Here is a 25,350-nt window from a genome sequence, read left to right on the forward strand (position 1 = left end):
TCGCTGTTGTGGTGACTGTGTGTGACAGTGTAGTCTGAGATCCGTGAAAATCCTGCTGACTCTTCTATTCCCATATGTAACATAATGATAAGTTAGAGCTTGAGAAATCACAGTAGGGCTGCTTACCCAGCACTGAAAATACACTCGATTGGTAGGATCTTGTAAAGCTGATTTGGGGTTGGGTCTGTCTAGAGGGACACTCTTCCCACTCTGCTTTTCGGGGACCTGGGCTGATTCAGTGACAGCACTGTCCTGAAGACACCTGGCCAGGGACCTCTCCTCACCAGCTTCTACTAAAAACAAGTGCCCTTTGACACTCTTTCAATCCTCAAATTCTCTGATTCCAAGGCTGTCAGAGGATGAAAAGTTTCACAGTAGCATAAAAAGCATGAAAAGCCAAAAAAATAATAACTGGCCTTAGTGGCCAGAGCAGCTGCACTGCATATCCTTATCACAGGTTTCGGCTTTGTAAATTAATTCGTCTGCAAATAGTGCTCTGCCTCCAGATGCAGTTTCAACGCTGGAGCGCCGGTTTCTTAAGGATTTAAGTTTAAAGTCAAGGGCTTCCTGCCCTAGGTGTTACAAATAAGTAGTGTCGTTTTCTTTTTGCTCCGAGTTTGTTCATCCAATCATATTCCAGTATGCAAATAAACCTTAGCCCGTGCAGATAAAAAGGAACAAATAAAGCCAAGTGCTCTATCAGAACCAAATCGCTGAGCCTGTCACCTGTGTTCCAGAAGCCGAACCAGAAATGTCGTCCTCAGCCATGCCAGACTTACCTGTCCCACTCACCAATTTGACATATAAATATACTAAGGTTAGTACAATTTATATTTGCTGCTTTGCCTCTGGTTTATAAAAACTACATGTGTGGAAAGCATAAAAGGTCAATGTAAGTAAACTTGTGCAAAGAGCCCTTTGCACAAAAGATAAAGATAAAAGGCTTGCAAAATGCAGGTTTGGGTTTAGTGTCTTGATCCAATTAATGATTTCTAGATCGGAGCGGGCAACTTTTCATAAATTTAGTTCTTAAACTATTTCTAAGTGAAAAGAATTCTCTTCTGTGTGAAAGGTTCTTGCAACCAGGGTTCAGTAGACTTTTCTAAGCAGTTCTGTTACTTCAGCATAGCTCAACCTGTATGATAAGAGAGGCAAATACTTACTAGAGAAATTTACTGGAAAGAGCCAAACAAATAGGAAATGATTTTTTTTTTAAGGGAAAACTGTATGCTGAAGTAACTTTTTTTTTTTTTAATGTTTCATGAGTGTCAGACCTAGTTTTGATAATTTGATGAAAGCTCCTGTTTCAAAAACTCCAAATGGATTTTGGATTATTTGGCATATTTGAGGGGAAAGAAGGCATTTTTCTTTCTTTCTTTCAGCCAAGTTTATTGCCATTGGAGCAGATGCGTAATTGTTAACTGATAAATATTTAGAGAAACAAGAGCAGGAGCCAGATCCAGACTTAAAATCCCACAAGCTAGGGAGAACGAGGAAATGGATCCTGTCTGATGCGCAAAAGTACCTCTGAACTTTGCCAGTTTCACACTATTATATGCCTGCTTTCCTGACAGAGTCTAGAACTCCCCAAACAAGCAAAAACCAAACAAAAAACCCAAATCTGAACAAAAGCACTTAAAATTGGCTTTAGGGTACACTGCACAAAGCAAGGTAAGAAAGGAACCATTCCAATTCAGTGAGAGCCATTTTGCTTTCCAAATTAGTCAATGAAAAATCAAGGGCAATATAATTTCATGATAAAGTAAAAGCCCCACTAGTATTTATTTATTCCCTTGCTTGTAACCATGGATGCTTTTGAAATCCTAAGGTCTGTTATATTTTCATTCTTGTAAGTGCAACAAATGAGGAAGTTGCTCAGCTGACTGGTCTTTTTCCTTAGGAAAGTATTTGCAGAGATCAGATTGTGCCTTTAACATGGTTGATCAGCAGCTATAAAGTGTATTAAGGTATTATTTTTTATGTGGTTTTATTAAAAGGGAAAACATTTCTTTTTCATGTAATCTTATTCCAAATGAGAATATGGAAAATGTGGTGAGTTCATACCCTCCAACCATTTGCACTTGGCAAAGCTGTGCCCAAAGGATGACAAGACTCCAGTCTTCCCAACTTTTCTTACTCCAAACTGGTCATTCACAAGAAACTTCAATCCGAAGCAGGCACATTGAAGAATGCATTTCATAAACATCAAAATCCTTGGCAATGACTGAGAATTATCTCATTACTGTTACTACAGAGTCTTTTTTTTTTTTTTCCTATGATCCTACTTGGGAAGATATTTTGGTAGTCTGAATGTCACATTTTTAAAAATTTGGCTTTGCAGAAGTTGGTGGTCTTCTTTGTATGTGTATCTTGAGGAAGCTCTCAAGTGAAATATTCTTTCTACTGAATTATGCTTCATTTGGGAGCTATTAATTGAGCGTGTCAGAAATAGTAATGGACAAATGAGATGGTCCTTAAAATCTAGCATACAAATGCATATCTGGTGATCCTTCAACATGGAAAGATGTTTTTAAGATTGGAATCTCCTGTTCACTTCAAAGCCATTAGATGAGAACACCCCTCTAAAGAAAATGACAGACCACAGTGTTCAAAATAGGCACAATTCAGAGAGTAGCCATTTGCTTTTGCGTTTAAGAACTTTTCTGGGTAGAAACACACAATGCAAGTGAATGAATTTTGATAGCTCACACATCTTCTCTATAAATCTGTTCTGCTCAGATAGCATTTTATTGTCTGATTTATTGGTTACAGCATTTTCACACTTGGGAGGACACCAGTTATGTATGTAATTAAATCTAAATGGGTGAGCTTTTTCAAATGCCTTTGCATTTGCTTTTTACTGTGCCCCACTGAAGAATTATATTGGATTTGCACTTGCAAGGGGGGTGCATAGAAAAATGACGGTTATTCACTAAATTTCCTGGTTGCAAACCAAGTAAGCAGGGATTTTATAGTGTCTGTGGAATTACCTTCTATGGCCAGCCCCTAAACTCTGTATTATTTTTTTACTATGTTAATGCCCTTCTTTATTATCACTAGAAATATAGAAATATAGCAGCCGCTGGGGCCAGGTGGAGGGAAGAGACAAGCAGGGTTGAGCAACAAAAAATTATTACAGCCAAGGTAGCCCTCAAATTTGAGTCTGCTTTCACCCAAACAAAAGAAGTCATTGTTGCATATCTTTTGGGAGTTATTCTCTAGTTCAGTCTGGTTATGTTTTTATTGTTGTTGGGGTGGATAAAACAGAGATCGGAGTTAAGAAATAATTTCTAAAATGATACAAACATTTTTAGGATTTAAAACCTCAAGAACATCATTATAAATCCACATAAACTTGGATTCCATTTCTAGCCTCATTTTTCCCCTTTCTAGTTCTAAGTGAGTCGCACATTGCCAGTCCAACTGTTTTATTGAGCCTTTAAATGAGGAGCTTCTTCAAAACTTATGCGATCATTGGGCAAACTATATTACCTTTCTCTGCCTCGGTTTCCTTATGTGTAAAATGGGAATAATAAAGGTCCCAATTTCCTAAGGTGGATGAAACCATTAAATGAGTTTAATTTGTATAAAGCATTTGAAATAGTGGCTGGCACATGGGAAGTGATTGATTAATGTTGACTACCTCAGTCCTATTTATTTTTCTGAATTCTTTCCAATTTTCCAGAATCTTCTTTTATTCAGCCTTCCCAAGACCTATTTCCTCTCATGAGTGCTCCTCTCATCTCATTCTTTTCTCTTAGTTTTCCTGCCACTCTTTCTTGCATAGTCACACCCCATCTGACAAGGATCTCATTGGTGCAAAGTTCTAAGTGTTTAGCCAGGACTTCAAGGATCAAAAATCTTCTCTTACAGAATTCAGTAACTTCATTTTCCATGCTGCCTTCACAACACCTTTTCTTTTTTTTAGCTTAAATTTTTTTTAAAAAAGACAAATACAAAATTCAAGAAGACAAGCTTTCTCAGGATTCAAACCCCAAAATGTTTAACTTAATGCTACACTTAACTCATTGAACAATAAGGTGTTCCTACCAGAAAAGATTTTCATCTGCTAATGACATTTCTTTAAAAAAGAAAAAAAATATTTTATTTATTTAGAGAGAGAGCCTGCACAAGCAAGGGGAAGGAGCAGAGAGAAAGGGAGAAGCAAACTCCCTCCTGAGCAGGGAGCCAGATCTGGGGCTCCACCCCAGGACCCCAGGATCATGACCTGACCCAATGGCATGGATTTAACTGACTGAGCCACTTAGGTGTCCTGCTAATGACATTTCAAACACTGACAGATACAGGCACACACACACAGAAAATGACAATAGGTAAAATTGATTGTGTTTGGAGACAAGATACTCTTGTACCAATGACTAAGTTATTTGCAATGATTCTATTTACTTCTAGCGGTAACCCTGAGAGGAGGCTCCTCCTCCTGTTTTGTAGATGAGGAGACTGAGGACCAGAGTGGCTAAGTAACTTACCTTAAATCATACAGCTAAAAAGTGACAAAACTAGACTTCCAATGGGGGCAGTCTGGGCTCTCACACCCAGTGACTTGTCTAAGATCAATACTGTTATGTGGGGATGTGGACTTGCTGGAATCTTATTTGGTCCTCCTTTATTCTCTCATTCGTCCATTCCTGATTCCTGGAGGGGACATGACTGTGTGGCTTTCCAGCAGCTCCTCAGCTGTTCCCAGGCCAACTTTGGGGGGGGGAAGGAGAATAATAAGGAAGACCGGAAGCAAATAGGCATTCTGCTTTGATTGAAAAGGTGGGGTTTGGGGTGGGAGAGGCTGCGACCTAGAGGATTTGGAAATAGGTGTGCCATTTCTATGGGAACTTCATTTCTTCAACTCCGCAGAGTAACTTTCGGTCGGATTAAGAGTTGTCTTCTCTTGTAATGGTTGCTGAACCCATTGTGGTTAAAGATATCTTTTTGATAAGGAAGAGTTATGAGTCATTGCATACTATGTGCTATGCATCATTACCACTTTTATTAATTCGTGAGACACACACACACACACACACACAGAGGCAGAGACACAGGCAGAGGGAGAAGCAGGCTCCACGCAGGGAGCCCCACCTGGGACTCGATCTCGGGTCTCCAGAACCAGGCCCTGGGCTGAAGGCGGCGCTAAACCGCTGAGCCGCCCGGGCTGCCCTCACCACCACTTGTTAAAATTCTCACGGCAGGGACGCCTGGGTGGCTGCCTGGGTGGCTCCGTGGTTGAGCGCCTGCCTCCAGCTCAGGTCGTGATCCTGGAGTCCTGGCATCCAGTCCCCCATCCAGCCTGCTTCTCTCTCTCTCTCATGAATAAACAGATAAAATATTTTTTTAAAATCCTTATGGCAAACAAATTCAGGCCACGTGCATTCCCCACTCACTACCCGATTCTCTTGGCTCCCAGCTATCTTGTTTCTCCTTCCATGTGGTTAACCAGCCCCTAAACAATTGCTCTGTGCTCGGTCTTAGAGTAGGAGGAGGCTAATAGGGTTTAGGGAGCTTATGTTCCTGGAGGGTGTGGGGATGAAAACAAGCATCTATGTGAATACTTTATGATCATACATTAGGAGAAATGCTAAAGGGAGGACAGCTGGAAAGCTGAGAAACAAGGGGAGGGCTTACTTTCCATGAACCTCTAGGGAAGGTCTCTTTAAGAAAGGGGCATTTTAGGTGAGCCTGAGGGATGCAGGGCACAAAGTGGCCTCGGAGAGGGGGAAAGAACAAGGAGGCAACGGCTTGGCTCGGCTCGTTCAAAGACAAGCACGTGGGCAAGAGCCTGCTGCGCGCGCTCAACTATTGGAAGGGCTAACGCGGCGGTGGCTGTCGCGGCTGTGGCTGTCGCAAAGGCAGCATGGCTGCCGTAAAGCGACAGGGTGTCGTAAAGCGAGGGAGGCCGAGAACAAACCTCGTGGGATGGAGATGGAGGCTGTGGCCAGACTCCCTGGCGGACCTTGCCGGAGGGGAACCACCCCACGGGGTGCTTCCAACAGGACAGGACTTGCACTCAAGACCAAGCTGATCGTGCTGAGGCGCTGCTTTCATTTGGGAAATGTTTTTAACTCTCTTCTGACTGAAGCAATATTTTGTTTGCTTTTGGCTTGGAAGCCGTTGAGCAAATAGCTGGATGGTCGCGAGGGACGGTGCCTTGACAGGACAAACCCGGCTTCCAGCTCCAGCTCTTCTGCGCGTTGAGTGCTGTGACCTTCGCCAAGCTTCTAATCTCCTGGAGTTTCGGTTCCCCTGTCTGTAAATTGGGAATAATAGTGACAGCCTTGGGAAAGTGGCCCTGAGAATTAAGTGAAGTCATTTTTGTGGAAAATGCCCAGCACTCCTTAGGCGCTTGGTCCGGGCTCCTCTTTTAACCCTCTCCTGCCCACGCTGACTCCCACAGTTCTCAAATTACTCCACTCCCAATGTATGTGGAATGAATACTTGCAATGCTTGCCATAGTTTAAAACTGCTTTCATCTCTTGATCTCCTCTGAGGCTCATAATCAGCCACTGGAAGAGAGTTAGAACATGTCGCCCGTGTCCCATTTTCCAGCTGAGGAACCTGAGTTGAGAGATCTTCGGTGATTTGGCTCCAGGTCTCACAGCCCTTAGGATGCGCAAACAGAATGAGCTGGATTTTGAATCTTCTCATTTCAGATCTAATACTTTTCCACATGATACCATTTCCCCCCACACACTAAACATGGTGGTACCTGAATCCTATTGTATTGTCGGTCACAAGTGATTTCATACCTATGGCTTCATCTGTAGCATTCGTCCTTTACTCGGATTGAGAGAGTGGAAATCTGGATGATGAGGAGAGGTATGATTTGGGCACTAGATCCCCAGACAGATGGTCCAACAAGAGAGTACTCTAGCATTTCTCCAATTAAATAGGCACGTGAATCAGGGAGGGTTCTTGTTGAAATGCAATTTCCGATTCTTTCAGCCTGGGGTGAGGTAGGAGATTCTACATTTCTAACAGGCTTCCAGGTTTTGCTGTCATTCCAAGTGTGGTCTGTTGGCCAGCGGCAGTGGTCTAGTGGTTTTGGATCAACCTCATGTTTTTACTTGCAATGGCCACCATCTAGTTACTTAGGGACCTGACTTCCTCTTTCTCTCAGAAACCCACTCACAGCCAGCCAGGTCAAAATCACTTACCTTCCCCTTCAGAAAGTGCCTGAGTCCAACAGGAACCCAATGGTAGCCACAAATAAATGGTAGAACCAACCATTAATTTTGTTCCGGGCTGGTAACCATTCACTACGAACTGCAATGTTTTACCTCATCTCCAAGGACTGATGTTTTGGCAAATCATTTTGTTCTTTGGCACCTGCTTCAAGAAACCTAATCAATAGCAATCCTAAAGTAAATAATACATGCTCGAAGAGACAGTATTAGTTCAATTTCGTAAGGAGTCTAACTACTGCAAGTGTTCACATGATTTCTTTAAATTGAACTTCACCTACTGAATCAGTCATTAACTGCTTGCCAGAATGAAAGGGCTGGGTGAGAAAACGCTTAAGGATTATGGAAAACAGCTCCTTTGAAGAGAAAACCAAAGTTCAGGTAATGCCTCTGAAATGGCATCGATAATCTGTGGGATGATGTACTAGAGATCCGCATTAGAGAAATCTCATGGGAATACAGGCATTGATAAAATGGTGATATGCTTGTCTCAAAGTAGCAGTTACCTGGCTTGGGATGGTGGTGATGGGTCCCAGTGATTTGAGTTTCCTTGATGCTAGTATAATTGTGGCCAAATGCCTTATAGCATTTACCAGGTTTAAGTAACAACACAGAGCCGTGTTCAAAAGAACAGGAGCAATAGTTCGTTAATAATTAAAACCATTACTAAAAAACAAAGCAGAGAAGTAGAAATTTGTGTGAACCCAGATTCCAGAACACTGATATATTTTGAGTACATGTGTGTATCAAAATCTTACACAAACATTGTTTGCAAGGGATGTAAAGTCTAAATATTTGATCTTCTGATTATATATTATTATATCTCTACCTGATGACTTTATGGTAATGTTGAAATTGTTAATGGGAATTTGTTTCCTAGGAATCTGGACAAACATCACAGATCGCAAAACTTTACCTGAACACCTACCTCCTCTTGCCCCCCAGGTTCATCATGTGTCTATTTCCAGTGCTCTCCTGATGCTTAATAAGAAACCAAAAGAATACAAAAATTAAATAACTGAATTACGCTATTTGGCACTTTCTTTAGAAGGAAAAAGGCTTAATATGCAAGCCATTGTACTGTTGAACCTTGATATGGTGAAATTTAAAGATCATACAGAACTTTCTGGTGCTTCCACATCTCACCTCTTTGATACAGGGTATGCATGACAAAGACCACTGACAAGTATTTTTGTCATCTATGGGACACAGTAAAGATGTCACTCAAAACAGACATGCTTTAGCATCTTTTCTTTGTCCAAGTTGAAAAAGTTGAGGGGTTTTTCAAACAACAACAGAGAGTATATATTCATGTCACTAAAGCCAGACTATAATATAAAACAGAAATGAAAGGAAAATTTTATTTCTCCCACTTTTGTTTTGGTCATTCTCCTTTTGTTTTCATTCCTTTGACTGGAGTTAAATAGTTTCCTCCTGTCCATTTCCTCCTTAATTTCCTTTTAGAATTTTATTTTTTTATGTTTTTAAAATTTTTATTATTATTATTATTATTATTATTATTATTATTTTACTTTCGGTCTCAACATTTTGTGTTGCTGCCTCGGGGTTTGGAATGAAAATAGTTGCCAGAGGTCTAGCTCTGATTCTTTAAAATGTTTAACACCTCTACCTGATTTTTGTTCAGTGTCTCTTATTCATCCCCCATCTTGTTATTTATCTCCCCTCCCTCAAAGTCTTTGGTTTTCTTTAAGTACCCAATGCTGAGAAAAGGTTTACACATTTACAGCATGCACCCCTTCTTGTACATTTGCAACAACACCCATCACTCCACATGCTATGACCCAGGCTCTCAGATTTGAAAATTCACACAGGAGACATATTATGGGGAATTTCATCACCTTCCTAGCCTTTGGCAGATCTTAAAAGAAATCCTCTGTGCACTGAAAATGTGATCTGTTAAAAATCTCTTTTCCATCAAGAAATCACTGGCTTCCCTTATAAAGGATCTAAAGCCACAGGCCCTGTTGCAGCCCCGAATTGATGATGTGAATTTAAGGCACCCTGAAGATCTATTGGAGGGAGTCAGGGGCTCTCTCTCCCTTTTAAGCCAACAGGTTTCAAAATCCTCTATCAACAAGCATAACTAGTAAGTTTTATTTTGCTTGTTAATTAAAATCAGCTTGATCCAGGTCAGAACTATTTTGAGGAAAGGGCTTATTTATTTAGAATCATAGCTTTATATCAATCACATAAAAACATATTCATTTTTACTCTGGAAAGGCCTCCTGTCCCCAATTTATGACTTATTCTTAAACATTAAACTGCGGAAATGGCAAGTTTTTTATTATTATTTTTTTTAAATCAGAGGTCATGATACATCCTTAAAGGCTGGCATATCTAAAATTTAAAGAGTAAAAATCAATTTTTAAGTGTTCTCAACATTCTCATTGATTGTTTCCCCAAATAAGCATGTGAAGTCTAAGAGCATGCATAGGAATCTATAATTCCCAATCAATATTATGAACTTTAAGCTGAGGTCTAGTGTACATATATTATTCAAAAGTATCCTGAGTCCAAAACTCTTAAGTAGAATATAGTTCCTGTAGTAATTAAATGAGACCCAAGATTTTTTTTTTTACTTTTATAGGATGATCCCTTTCCCCCTAAACTTGCTAAAGGCAAGTAGCAAATGGAAAATGAGGTTGTCACCACGAAAGATCATTTCAACAGGCCTAAAATATATTTCATAATGATTATACCAAATATCCGTTAGCCTCCACTTCCCCACATAACCATTTTATATAACAGGAAGGATGATTATTCACAAACATTTGGTCACACAGTTAGCTGGAAGGCAAATGTCAAATGTAAAGCCCACAAAATTAAAACAGAAGAAAAGATCATTATGGTAGTTCTTACCAAAAAACTTCTCCATAGCTAAGGGGAAGAAAAATAAGGTGCAATAGTTGGCTTTCACAGCTACCTTGGTCATCTCACTATCTATGCTGGGTTCTGTTTTTATGCTGAAAGGCTACTGTTTAGGGGAGAATGCATACATTTCGTAATTTGCATTTGCTCTCTCACAGTAATTTGTACTGCTCTCTCATTCCATCTACTCTCAAGCCTTATGAACACATGCCTGGAATGTGAAAATTGTCTCCCAGCTAATTTGGACTCTGGTTGCTCTACTTCAAATCCATTTTGGGTACATTAACATCAACATTCCTAAACCATCTGTTTGATCCTGCCATGCCCTTGTTGCATCGAGAATAAAGTCCCACTGTCTCACTCTGCAGATCAAGATTCACCACAAACTGACTTCTTTTTCTTTATTGAAACTTATCTATGACTTGTTTCTACAAACTGTCTACTTGGGGCTCATCTCTTCTCTGTGTTATATGTATCCCAAGAGTGTTTCCTTCCTTTGCTCATTTGCTCTTTCCATCAATACAATCCCATCCTTCAAGGATGCAGTCTTCTGGCCCATTGCTTAGCCTTTCTTGGGTTCCATTCTGCAATTTACTAACTAAAGCACTGCGTTGGTCTTTACCCTACATACAACCTTCAGTTCTTTACTCCCTGATCTTGATGAGAATACACTCTCTTCTTCAGTTACAAGCCCCTTGAGGGCAGGGGCTCACTCTCTCACACTTCCCCACAATATCTGCCAGATATGTCAGGTATTTACTCACTATTTGGCGGAACATAATAAGTAATTTAATAGCAGGATATGAAAGGCTACATCAGAATAGAGGGGAAAAAAGAGGTAAAATTCAATTGGTCCAACAATGAAATCTTCATGAGGAGGTAACACTTGAAGCAAGACTTGAAGTATGAATAGAAAAAATAGTGAAACTCTAGTCTGAGGAACAGCATGAATAAAAATGTGGAACAGAAAGGTATGATGTTGGAGACAGTAGAATGAGGCCAAAGTAGAGGGTTGGAAAATAAAACAAAAGGTTGGAAAAGCATAATGAGGCCACATATACTTAGGAGAAACACCTAAGTGTTTTAAGGAGCTGCCACAGTGTGAATTGGGTTGGTTTAGGAAGATTATGATAATGGGGGGTGGAGGGGTGGAGGACCAATTAAGCAGAAGCAGGAGGCAGGGAGGACCGGGAGTTTTTTTTTTTTTATGATAATATAGAACAACATGATACCAAAGGATGACTAGGGATTATGTGTGTCATTAACTGGAAAGGAAAAGTGTGTGTGTGTGTGTGTGTGTGTGTGTGTGTGTGTGATTGTGTGTGTGTGTGTGAGAGAGAGAAAGGAGGAGAGAATATACAAACTGTAAATTGTAGTCTGAGGTAAAAAGTAGCATAAAGCTAGGGATGGCAGTGAGCTGCATTTGGGACATGTTGATTGAGATGATTCCCAGCCAATCCTTGGGAAGAAAAGCACAAAAAAAGGAAAGGCTATAGATGTATAAAGGAAAATATCCTTTAAAGATAATTACAATATTCTGCAAAATGTGTTCCTGAGAGCTGGGATGCTGATTCAGTCTAAGAGATAGTGGGCAAATCAGTATTTTAATCTGAATTTATCTTTCTTCAAGTTGACTCAGATGCCAACACATTTTTCTTGAAGACAATAAGAATGTATGGCTTTCATCTGCATCCCATTATCCTTGCCCACACCCCCATGTATGTGTCCTTGGACATCTAGTCTCTTCATCTGAGCTGCTATGCACTCACTCCCCTTTATTTACTCATGCTCACATCTTTTTCCTGTCAATTCCAGGGTAGCACTACATTTTTTAATTCCTTTAAATACCTGGTTGATGCTGTTTTGACACACAAATAACTGCATTGGGGTGAATAGGCAAAATAAGAAGGCTTATCCTTCCCTTTGTTTTTTACAGCAAATCACAAATACCAGTCTGCCCATATGCAGAATATTATAGGTCTTACTCAGGTATAGTTCTTTGATTCAATTTTAAGTTATTTATGCAAGAATTCTTGACAGAGTTTAAAATCTCTTGAGGCCTGAGATTAAACTGGACACTGAGGGTAAACAAGAAAATGAGACAAACAGAGTCCTTGACCTTATTTTACCAAGCTTACAGCCCAGGAGAGAGGGCAGGTGTTTAAAAATGACTTTTTAAAAAAGTGGCAAGTGTTATGATGGAGACCAGGGAAATATTTTTGAGAACAGGCTGTCTCTGTAAATAATGTTGTAAGTCACAGGATATAGAATTAATTATACTTAAGCATTTAGGGATATATGGTAATATACATTTTATTAATGTGATTGAATATTAAACTATGTTATGGATACTACTTGATGGAATAGCTAAGTTAGTATAAACTTACAGGCTAATTTAAAGACTGCTGTTGTTTCAGATATACATTATATACGTAATTAAACTAAAAATGTATAATCTTGATAGCCGCCCCTGGGGAATTTTTAATAGCTAACTGATTTGTATTTAATATAGCAACAAATTTAAACCTTGGTGAGGGGAGAGGGCAAGTTTCAATACTTTCTCCCTCAAGGTTGCACTATGAATAACTTATCTTTAAATATCAAGTAAGGGGGGTATCTGGATTTAGGTATATGTTAAAAATCCAGTGCATATGTCACCCTTCATTTAAAACTGAGCGCATCAACTACATGTGATTCGCAGTTAAGTAAACTAATTCACGTTGTAATAATAAATCTAACAGAAAATTGTAATACATAGTGTACTTAAGATGATTTTTATATTTCAAAAATAAATAAGAAAAAGGAGAACAGACAAGAAATAATGAAATGAGAGGAAGGATCATAAATTCTAGCTTTTGCCAGAAACGAAACAGTGCTTCTTAATTGGGCTTTGTAAAACATTTTTATTCTAATAAAAGGTGAATGACATATCAAAGCCCTAGTAGGCTCTGAAATGAAGCAGAAGTTCAGGGCAGCAAAAGTTGAAACTCAGACTTTTTAAACAGCATATGAACACTTTTAAGTATTTCTATTCTTTTATTCACAGAACAAAATTCCATGTGTCTGGACTGGACCTTTCTGTCTCTTTAGATGCATGTCTCTTAGATATCACTAAGAAATCTAGTGGCTAATTTTATCTGAGGACAAATAAATGATTAGATAACCTCTTTAAAAGAATAACACACTTATACCTTGAAAAAAGTCAGTGAAAACATATCACTGGCCAATTTTTTTTCTAAGCAAACTTCTTTTAAAACCGTCCTCCAAGCTGCCTTTAAAATGGTAACATAAAGGATCAGAAAACAGTCATTTATGATACCAAATCACCAGCAGCCCAACAGAAGGACGTTCAGAATCTGAAGTGAAAAATCAAGATTAAGAAAGATGAAAGCCACCAAAACCTCTACTCTTGCCTCAAACTCAGATAAAAGCACTTTTTCTAGATTGTTTTCTCTAGTCTGTATTTTCCAGGGTTGAAATGACCTCATACTTCAGTGTAATTTCAAAGTATTACTTTATTTTAATATGTGTGTGTCTCATGCACTCATGTGTGTATGTGTGCATAAAACGTTTTAAACAGCCAAAAAAATACCTTGTGGGGTGGGAGGAGGAGTGTGAATGAGATGAAGTTTTAACATTGGCCTCACTCAGGCATTTTGTAATGCTTTAACTTTATAAAAGAATTTCTCAAACTTGCTGCATATTTAAATGTTTGATTACCTCCTTTGTCTCCCTTTCTATAGATTTTCATAAACAATGAGTGGCATAACTCAGTGAGTGGCAAGAAATTTCCTGTCTTTAATCCTGCAACGGAGGAGAAGATCTGTGAAGTAGAAGAAGGAGATAAGGTGGGTTTCCCAGGACTTATGCCAGCTTTCTTTGTTCCCACCATGCTGAGCTCCCAAACCCACCACAACTTCAATTAAACAGGTCATGAAAATACCATTTCTGGGGCCATCTGGGAAAATTTCCTTGTACATAAAGGGCACCCAGTAGCCATTTGATGCCGATGAGCTTATGCTTCTGGATGTTGTGGTGATTTTTGTGTGTGTGTGTGTGTGTGTGTGTGTGTGTGTTATTTCTCCTTACTTGTTCAATTTAAATAATATTTGCATTTATTGTATAAACAGACTACATATGATTAGTTATAGATTTACAAAGCAGAGAAATCATTTATTCATATAAATTTGTTCTTTGTTAGGTTGCAGAATGAAACTAAAGGAAACAATATAGGATGTTTGAAACAGTATATTGCCAGATTATTTCCTTAAAAATCATTGAACGAACATTAACTGGTACCTTGAAAAATTGAATTTTAAAATCACAGAAATTGAACCGTGAATTAAAGATATTGTTGCTTTCTAGTTAATCATACCATCACCAACAAAAATCAACTTATATCATTACTTTTTAAAAATTCTAAATGTTAATTTAATCCTCAAGCATCCTGGTGCATAAGCTACTCTGTAACTGTCTTCACAAATGATAACAAAATAGCAGAATTTACTTTAGGGGATATTGCTGATCAATAATTAATTTAAAAAAAAATTTAAACTAATAATAATAATAATAGTGAAATTGGTATTCAAATGCTGCCCTTCTGACCCCAGAGTCTGACTGGCAGGGCTGTCTTACCTTGTAATTATTATGGGCACATAATATCTGAGCACATACCTTAAACTGTGAATGTGTTTCTCAGTCTTTAGATGTCCACATGTTATCAAGCTTGAAATCTCCATCCTGTAAGGTATTAAAAGGTAAATTATTTTGCTATGTAAAAAGACAATTGAAAGATGAAATCCATGGGCCCCCTGGATGGCTTAGTTGGTTGAGTGTCTGCGTTTGACTCAGGTTGTGATCCCAGGATCCTGGAATTGAGTCCCACATTGGGCTCCCTGCTTGGTGGGAACCTGTTTCTCTCTCTACATGCTTGTTCTCTTCCCTCCCTCTCTCTTTATCTGTCAAATAAATAAGTAAAATATATATTTTTTAAGATTTTACTTATTTATTCATGAGAGACACACACAGAGAGGCAGAGGCATAGGCAGAGGGAGAAGCAAGCTCCCTTCAGGGAGCCTGATGTGGGACTCAACCCCTGAGCCACCCAAGTGCCCCATAAATAAAATCTTAAAAAAAAAAGAAAGAAAAAAAAAATGAAGTCCGGATAGCGCCCCAAGGATAATACCATTGATGACATGATGTTCAGTTCTCTGGGGCAGTTCCACGTTCCTATTCTTTCATTACCTTCTTCTCACTTGATGAGATCACTAATTGAATGTGTTAAGCCTTGCAGATCGATTCGAAGGTAGCCATAGATCTGAGTGGCTCATTTGCATTGGTAGAAGCCCCTGGATTCAAGGCAGTAGTATCAGTAGACATATGATCTATGCCTTGAGGGACGAAAGTGCAGAGTTTAGCCAGAGGGGTCGACAGCTTGAGAAGTAGATGCAGGATAGAATGGAGACACATGTCACCTGCTTTCAGATTTCACTTTCTATATGGATCAGGGTTCATCCGTACATAAATTCTTCATGGGCTTCTCTCTAGTGTCCAGGAAAAACCAAAACCCAGAAAAAAACCCTCTTGTGTTTGGCCATTTCTCAGGCTGCCCCATCAGTGTAGAAGTTCCATCTTCACTATGCCAGGAATCACGGGCCAAATATTGCATGCTGCTCACTGCCTCCATGACTGCCAGGGTCAAGTTCAAATCATTAGCTATAGAAAGAGCACAGATGTTCCACATTTTATTACCTTCTTTGAGCTTTGGTTCCTTTTTTTGTGTAAAATGGGGAGATAGGAAAAACTTGGGGGAGGTTAAATAAAAAAAGATGTAAATTATTTCAACAGTGCCAAGCACCCAACAAAGCCTCAATCATTAGAGGATTCTATACATCTTTAAAGCCCCCCAAACTTCCCAGGTAGAATTGCTCTCTTCTGTGTCATTATAGAACATCATGTTTACCTATATTATACCCCTTGTGTTCTATAGGTATTGGTTAATTTGTTTGAGACAGCATGCTTTATAAAAGCTCAACACTACATCTCACCTTTATACTCGCAGTGCCTCACACACTACAGGTAATAGATAAATGAGAGTATACAATTAGTATGTAAACCGCCTCCGTCATGTTCTGAGTTTCCATATACCTCACCTGCCTCATCTTAGGAATCTAATGCTAAATTAACAATTGACCAAGGAAGTCTTGCTCACAATTTTGCATGCAACTGAATTCCCTGGAAGGCTTGTTGAAACATAGATCACTGGGCCCAGCCCACCCCTAACATTTGTTTCAATAGTTCTGGAATGGGGCCTGAGAATTTGCATTTCTGCCAAATTCTCGGGTGATGCTATGTTTCTGGTTGGGGTATAGATGGGGGAATATACTTTCAGAACCACTGAGTTAAGGTATTAAATCATAAGTTGTATCTCCTCTGTTAGCATTACATAGGTGGTGTGGACTTTTATAAGTAAGAAAGTTGGAGTTGGAATCCACACTGTGATAATATCCTGCACCCCTGTGAAATGTTACAAGGCCACACTTGAGCAGAGAAACACTGGTGATCTCTGGCAACATGTTTTAGGAGACCCAGAAGCTTGTGTCCTTTGGGCCATTCCTAGAAATAAGAGAAAAATGTATTCTTCATATTCAACAGAGAAATTACTTTTTATCAGAGACTTCTGGAGATCTACCCAACACTACATTACAGGACCACATTACATCGAATGTCCTTCTAGTTGCTTGAGTGGTTCTGGTATCCCTGGGGAGGTGGGGAAAGCAGTAAAGGGCAAAATAAGGTATGTTTGAGCCCCTGACTCTTTCTCCCCAGAGTAAGACTGGTTGCAGTTGTCAGTTAACAAAAGAACAAGTATTCTTGATGCTTTGGCTCTGGTGCTTTGGATCTCTCTCTGCTACTGGCTTTCAACTTTAGCTGTATCAGTAAAACACATTTGTGCCTGGGGTTTCAGTTGAAATCTTCTCAGGCTGTCTGAGAACTTTTCTTGGCATCGTTGGTGGGATTTACCTTCTTCCTAAAGTGTAGTGAGGGGGAGGTGATCATACCTGAAGCTTTAGAAATAATCTGTCATTTATTTGCTGTGTGTTTATTGGCAGTTACTCCTGCTCATAGCAGAGCAGCATTGTCTGTGCAAATGTAGATCAGAAACACACTCATTAACCTCCAGCAAAGCTTCAAATCAGGTCACAATGCTAATTGAGTTGCTGGATACTTGATCACTTTGAGTTCATATGTTTAGATATAAACTCTTCAGCGTAAGCAACTCTTTGCTTCACAATTCAGTGTTCTTGTCATCCTATTCTCTTTTGGAGTAATCTACTGATGTTTGTTTTTAAATAATTATTTCTGTTCTCACAATTTGGCCAACAAATGTGCATGAACTAACACTACTCAGTGAAAGGTACAAATCTAGTAATTACATTGTCACCATAAACCTAATATTCTGGAACTGACTCTTTAGATAATGAGCCAAGAGGTTTTAGGGATTTAATTGATGAGTAGAATGGAGCTAACAATGGCTATATACTGCCTTTCAATAGTGTTATAAAGAAAGAAGGAGGAGCGAGAATGAATGGAGGTTACAAAGCAAAGCACAAATGTGGGTGGGAACTGTTTTCTTTTCACTTCAATGGTTCTTTTAGTCTATATTGACTAATCCTGAAAACTGCTTTTAATACTAAGCATGACCTAACAAATAATTGGTGGGGATAAAAATAAATGTCCATTAAAGTAAGTGCTTGTGACGGGTGTAAAAGTAAAACTGGTCTGATAACTATTTTCTCCAAATTGGAATGGATATCATATGGAAATGCACAGCCTGGGAGTGATAGAAAAGTTTGTCCTTCCTTAGCTATGTTTAAGAGGTCTTTGGTATTTCATCATCTGGTCTTCAAAAAAGGAATATTTAAATACTCTAAGGCAAAAGTGTTATTGATGGTAGCAACTCTGAGTTAATGTAGCAAATTGTTTGCTAGTGGGTTAAAAAAATTATGTCCTTGGTGATGCTAGTCCTGGTGTAAAAATCCAAGAAATACTAGTTGTAGAATTTAAACAACAACAAACTTTATGCCTAATCTGGTTAATGTAAAAACTTTGCTATATGTACAAATGGAATCAATTAAAATATGACTTATGATGCAAATGTCAATATAAGCAAATTATTTATATCAGGAGAACTCTTCTATAAAATCAATGTAACATGATGAGTTTAAAAGATAGGTAATTAAATTATTAAATATTTATCAACTGCCTATTGTAGGCCCAGAATAGTAAGGAGTATTATTGGTTTTAATATAGATAGAAATAAATATTCATTGCAAATATTCATTACAAAGGATAGTCTTGCAGAGATATAAAACCAGATTTGGGAGCCAGATGTGGGATCAAATTTTGGTTCATAGGTATTATGCTGGATTTCATGTCCTGTAAGACAAGGTCCATGGTGCTTAACTGTTGTAATAACTGTGGCGTTATATAGAAGGTTTCACTTAGTGTCTGGAGCTTAGTAAACTCTTCACTTCATATGTAGGATTTTGAAAGTAGAGGGCTGTGCTGGTAGAAAATTCTAGGCAAGGAGAATTATAGGAGCAAAGGTGAGAAGGAATTGGCCGGACAGTCGAAAAAATGTAAACAAGTTTGGGTAGGTGAGGTGGAGCCCAAAAATGTTGGGTCTTGAAAATCAGAAAGAAGTCTGGCCTTAGGGACTGTAGGCAAGGGAGTTGCAAACATTTGAAAGGGAAAATTATCACATAAAATTGTTTGAGGAAGATTAGCCGGATAGTAGTAGGCAAGACAGTTTATGGAGAGAAGAGAATGGCTTGAGAGGGCTAGCACCAATGAGATGATAGCAGCCTAAAATAATACAGCATGGTGAAAATGGAAAGGAAAGATTAAAATATACTAGGACTGCTTAAAGTTATTTTAAGGTGGCTTTACCTGTTTTGCAGCAACCATGATAGCTCTTGCTACCACTTCATGAACACTCAAAGTCACGTCTGTCACGTAGGAAATGCGTTTCCAGTGTTACCTTATTTAATTTTCAAAAGGACGGTCTTCTGTCTTCACAATTTGATCATTAGCAGCTTGATGCCAAGACTGTTTCAGTATAGTGTTTAGCAAATTTTTGAACGGATGGATGGATGGGTGGATGGACGGATGGATGTCACAAAACACAGAGCTCATAAATGAGGAACCAGAATTCAAATCTGGGTAGTTTTGTTCCAAATCTATGTATTAACTACCATTACTCTATTTCTGTGCCTGGAAGATAAAATATAGGATTATAAGAAAAGGAGGATTATGGCCCAAAGAACACAACCACAAGAAGGTCTTTATCTCAAGGATATAGTTTCCATACGGCAGAGTTAGATGTCTTGAAACAATTTTTTTTCCATAACCTTTGAGAGGCCAGGATGCCAATGATAAACCATATTTGGCTAAGGCCAATGGCAGGACACTGAGCAGAAGGATCCAAATGAAACCTGTGTCACCCAGATCTGTTTAAACACACAGCAGTATATATCTTATAAGCTGTGATATCCATAGATCATGCTGGAAATTTCAAATTCTTGTGGGTTTTTTTTCCAAATAGTTGTAATATAACTTGGAAAAATTTGGAACCTATGGCATAAAACAATATCCAAATAGAAATAATCAATGTGATTAACTGAATATCCCAAATACAACTATGTACATATTTCTCAGGAAGGGCAAGTAAAAATGCACATATATTATTGCATATATTCATCATTCTTTCAAAAATTAGATAAACAAGTGTATGATGTATTGTAGTGAAAGAATATTTGCTTGTGCTCTGTGAATGTTATCACTTAATCAGAGCACTTAATCACTTCTAAAATATCTCGCTGGCCCCAGATCCTCTTAGTGTGGCAATATCTACTGTAAAAATATTTTATTGGTCTGTGTTCTAATTTGCAGACTTCTAAGTTTGGGCTTTCTAATGGAATATACTATAAGGTGGGAGATATTAACTTGAGGTTCATTATTCTCACTGGGGGAGAGGTCATTCATGAATGGGGTTCAGCTAAACCATAGGCAACTTTAAGAAAATGTTATGACAATTTTCTCCTCAGATTCTCAAAAGAAATTACATATTCTGCACGAAGTTCCAACCTACTGGCCTAGGATGTGTCCATGACTTATAGAATTTATGTAGCTCTGGATTGTGGCCAGTCCCACATACCAAAGAATGTTGGAGCAATCTATGCCTTTAAGGTGCTTGCAACTGGGGAGCTTGGGGTGCTCAGTCAGCTAAGCGTCCAGCTCTTGATGTTGACTCAGCTCATTGACAATTTCAGGGTTGTGAGATCAAGCCTCTTCTGGGGCTCCATGCTAGGCATGGGAGCCCGCTGATGATTCTCTCCCTCTCCCTCAGCCAGGTGCTTCCCTGCCCCAGCTACAAATGTGTATTCATGCTCTCTCCCTCTTTCTCAAAAGAATAAATATTTGCAAAAGATTTGAAGGAGGGAAAAAACATATAAAGCGGTAATGGAAGAGGTGGTGATTTTCGTAGTAGATACATTCTGTATTAGCTCCAAAAAGATCTGAACAGGGATCTGAGGAATGGAGTAGCCAGGCAAAAGAATGCAACTAAGGTTGGCTAGGAAAGAACAGGATGAGTCGACTTGGCTCAGAGGAAACCGTATGAGTAAAGGTAACGTGAGTTAAGGCAAGAAGGCTAGACTGAGTGTGGAGATACTTGATTATTTGGCTCTGCTTGATTATTTGAATTAATGTAATTTTAAGTAGCATGTTAGTAATAGGAAATTAACTTCTTTACTTAGTTAGGAACTGAAAAGATCTCTTTCCAGTTGGAAATGGGTAGTAATAAAGAGGTTGTAATATCCAGACAGATCCTTCTATATATCAGTTCCACTACTCTATGCCTTTTCTCTCTGCATAAGAGCAATGAACACACACTTACCCATCAACAGCAAAACCCAGTTCTTATTCAACTGCAGGAGGTTCTAGACGAGAGTGCACCAGCCATCCAGAAGATATTCTGGATATCACTCAAATGTTGAATATCCAGAAGATATTCACCATTTGAGTAGATATTGAGTTTTCCCTGGAACTCTTGGTCAGTCACCAAAAGCTATATGTAGTGGTGAACAGCCAAGGCTCTATGGTCAGAGGTGCTCCATTTAAAAACATTGTGCCACTTTTGGCTATTGACCGTAGGCAAAATGACCTCTGTCTCTTTGCTTCAGTTTCTTCATCTGTAAAATGGGGAACATATTTGTGTCATAAGATTATGAAGATTTAAATGAGTTAATGTGTGTAAAGTAATTTGAACATGACTTGATATATGTATGGTAAGCACTCCAATGATAGCAGTATTTAAACATCACAGTATTTCTATTCTAGGAAATCAAGCCTGAGCTGTGTGTGTGGAATTGATCATTCTAAAGATAAGGCAGAAGGTTTATAACTCCAATATCTGATAGTTGAATTAGTACAATGTGCTAGACTTTGGGCTGATGAAGATACAGCATCTGCTTATGAAGACCTTTAGTCTATTTTATAGGGTAACTGCTATTGGATTTGCTAACACGTTTAGGCTGCTGAAATGAATTATCTTTGACTTGCAGGAGGACATTGACAAAGCAGTGAAGGCCGCAAGACAGGCTTTTCAGATCGGCTCTCCATGGCGCACTATGAATGCTTCAGAGAGGGGGCGGCTAATATACAAGTTGGCTGACTTAATTGAAAGAGATCGTCTTCTCCTGGCAGTGAGTATGAACCAAACTGGGCAGATAGCGAGATCTCTAGAAAGCATTCATTGTTTGGATTGGCAAGTTGCTTTGGTTTTAGTGATCACTTCATGCTCTCTACAAACAAAACTAAAAGATTTATACCAGTTCCCATATAGAAATTTTACCATTGATTTTATTCTCAAGTAGTAATTTGCATGCTGGTCTGGATAATGTTGATTTCTATTCCTATATTAGATTCTTCTACAGGCTAAACCTTGGCAAACCTCAAGTTAAACCAACTTAGATGAATTTCTTTTCTTTATTCTAGAATTTCTTAGAGTCTTTAACAAGGTCACATGCAGTGAATATCCTAGAATAATATACTGGGTTTCTCCAACTTAGCTGCCCACCGAACTCTTTTTTTTTTTTTTTTTGTAGAAAATCACATAGAATTTGTCAAAGGTGCCTAAAATATTTCTGAAAAATAAACTTATTTCTCTTCAATCTAGCCCACTAAGAAACTTAATGAATGGTTGCTTTCCCCTCCTGCTTTTCCCCTCCTGAAATGTATGTGCTCATAGTGGTCTGGATTAAATTTTTTTTTTAGATTATTTATTTATTTATTCATGAGAGACACACACAGAGAGAGAGGCAGAGACACAGGCTGAGGGAGAAGCAGGTTCCATGCAAGGAGCCCGATATGGGACTCGATCCCAGAGTCCAGGATCACGCCCTGGGCTGAAGGCAGGTGCTGAACCCCTGAGCCACCCAGGGATTCCTAGTGGTCTGGATTAAATGAGGTTTTTTTTTTTTACAGGTGAAAAAGGTGAAAAATAAAGAAAAAAATCCAATTATTTGTGTGTTCATAAAAACTGTATTTTTATGCATCTTGCTTTAAAAAAAACATTTTGGCAGTTAGATGAGTCAGCAAGTAAAGTGAGTGGGGTGTTTCCTTGTTTTCTTTTCCATTAAGCATTATAGTGAAGCCAATTGAAAACAAACCAATACCAAGATCAAGTTTCAGAGCAAATTTTTATTACCTTTAGAATCTTATACTGGCAGTAACAAAGAAGCCTATATAAATATTTTTAATTCAATATTAGCAATTATAGTTAATCAAAAAACTATTTATTATCCAAAAGTTCAGCATGATTCAAAGCGTGCAAAAATATGGAGTTAGAAGTTATACACAATAAAATTACATTAACCAAAATGTCCTGTAGGAAGAAAGCAGAATTTGCCAAAACTTGGCTTCTCTTATTTAGCTACTCTGTGGATTATAGAGTGCTCACTGCCTCTGTCAGCGTAAGATCCTAAGATGGAAAAAAGAACAGGCACACAAAAATCATGTTCGATTAAATTTTGAGATGGCATGCAGCGTAATGCAGAGACATAAAATTGTATAACAAAGGAGGAATGGTTTTAGCAGGACAGGAGGTCTCAAAGGGCTCTTAGAGTTCCTGCTGAAGGAAAGGAGGAAGATAAACAAGATCATCTGATAGATGGTTAGAACACTAGACCAGAAAATGTTGCACTTTACAACCTGATCATTTGAACAACAATTATGGTAAGAGTGGCAAAACTGTGAGTTGCGCAATGACAAGCTCTACTGAAGAAAACTCATGAACAAAAGATGCAGAGGTCACTGAAGTTTATGTAAGTTGATTGGTTGTATCCAGGTGGAATGTAAAAATTAAAAATGATCATTGAGGCACCATTAATAGCAAACACTAAATTTATACAATAAGTGAAATTTTGTTGGAGCTCTGATCTGACTAAGGAAACAGTGCCACTTACCCGCACCAACCATGTATCTACCAAATTGGGACCAGTTCCTAGAAAGCTGTCCAGCTGGGGGACATTCAGAATGAGATATAAGGAATGCTACGGTTTAGAAACCAGAATCTTATGGCCCTTTATGTCCGGATCTTGTTATGTGACCTTAAGCAAGCCTAAGTGAGTCATTTTAACTACTTTTTTAATTTTTATTTTTTTACCTCCTTTGTAGAAAGAAAAGATTAGACAAGATGGCTTACAGGATTTCTTCTATTTCCAAAGTTCTCTAGCACATGATTATTCAAAATTTTAAAACTCTCTATTTTTTAATATAAAATGTTTATGAAAGTTTACATTTGAGGTTTGATTTCCTTTTCAGACAATGGAGTCAATAAATGGTGGAAAACTCTTCTCCAATTCGTATACATTGGATCTGGGAGGCTGCGTAGCAACATTACGCTACTGTGCAGGGTGGGCTGACAAGATACATGGACGCACAATACCCGTTGGTGAGCAGCTTTGAGAAACCACAAGGGGGGAGGGTAGGCATCAAGAAGATCACTGTAAAGCTGAATTATTCCAAACTCTCCCGTTTAAAGATGTCACCCAAAAAGGCAGACTGATTTTTCTCCTTGACTTTGAGGCAATGCAGCTCCGAACCTGGAAGTTCTGCTACGATTTATCAAATGGTTTCTTAAAAATTGTTTCGGCACAATCATGCTGAAGATACCTAGAAAATATAAAAGGAAAATATAAAAGGAAGATACCTAAAAAAATATAAAAGGAAAATATAAAAAATATTCTTCTGCCCACAGTTACTGAATCAGGGCAATCGTCTCTCTGACCGCCCACACTTTTCAAAGTGGGCCACGAACTATTTCCTTTGTATTCCAGTAGTGAAATTTATACTCTTTCTATAATGTAATTATTTAAATATCTTTGTGTGTTCCAGTGTGAGTTAGGTATGGTTGTCTGTGCCTGGTCTAACTCAGTAGAGTTACAGTAGATGAATTAAACAAACCAAATTCACACTAATTTATTTCAAATAGCTTCAAAGCAAGATGAGACTGTGTTTACAGCCCAATTTAAGAATTTGTCTGACGAAATTGTGTGTGTATGTGTTTTAGTAGAGGATGCATATGATGGGAGAGGAATATAAAAAATGCATCAATTTAGAAAACATTATGGGTAGAATTTAATTCATATAAACTTCCTGGCTAAGGGACTGTAACACCCTCCAGTACTGGCCTTGATGGGCATTTTCAATCTACTGAGAATATCCAGCAGGTTAGCAATAGCCAGGAATTGAAAGGGGGGAGTGAGAACATGGTAATAAGAAACGTGGCTATTTTAGAAAATCTTGCTTTACCCTTTAACAAAATGGAAGAAACTATTTTAAGTACAAATAGACCTGATAAAAAGCTTTATTGCTATGATAGCCAAGAAGCTTTTGTGGGAAATAGAACAGAATAAAAAGCACAGTGTAACCTCAGGATGACCACATCAAACTTTGAGGCGTATGAATCAATCAAACCCAGATTGCAAAGCAATGTCTTTTACTTCTGGCATTTTGTTGCTGTTGTTGTTAAGGTATTTGCTTTATTGGTCAGTAGGCTTGTCGGGAGATATTTTTTAATTCTATTTTTTTCTAATTTTGTTATATTTTTACTTCAATAAAAATTCTACCATTACTAATAGAACTTAGAACTGTCAGAAATAGGACTCTAACAGTTATTGCCTTAGGCACACACTTTGTACCT

The 25,350-nt window shown here is 38.4% G+C and overlaps 1 protein-coding gene across 1 annotated transcript in view; it reads left to right on the forward strand.

Moving 5' to 3' along the window:
- The first annotated feature begins 680 nt into the window (after window positions 1-680).
- The window catches only part of ALDH1A1 (aldehyde dehydrogenase 1 family member A1), a 55,129-nt gene continuing 30,459 nt past the window's right edge, over window positions 681-25,350 (forward strand). Inside the window, exons 1-4 of the mRNA XM_041744990.1 lie at window positions 681-817; window positions 13,826-13,930; window positions 21,710-21,850; window positions 23,970-24,099. Of these exons, the coding sequence (XP_041600924.1) occupies window positions 752-817; window positions 13,826-13,930; window positions 21,710-21,850; window positions 23,970-24,099 (442 nt within the window). The 5' untranslated portion in view covers window positions 681-751. The remainder of the gene's footprint in view (window positions 818-13,825; window positions 13,931-21,709; window positions 21,851-23,969; window positions 24,100-25,350) is intronic.

Source organism: Vulpes lagopus, chromosome 2 (genome assembly GCF_018345385.1).
Source record: "Vulpes lagopus strain Blue_001 chromosome 2, ASM1834538v1, whole genome shotgun sequence".
NCBI lineage: Eukaryota > Metazoa > Chordata > Mammalia > Carnivora > Canidae > Vulpes > Vulpes lagopus.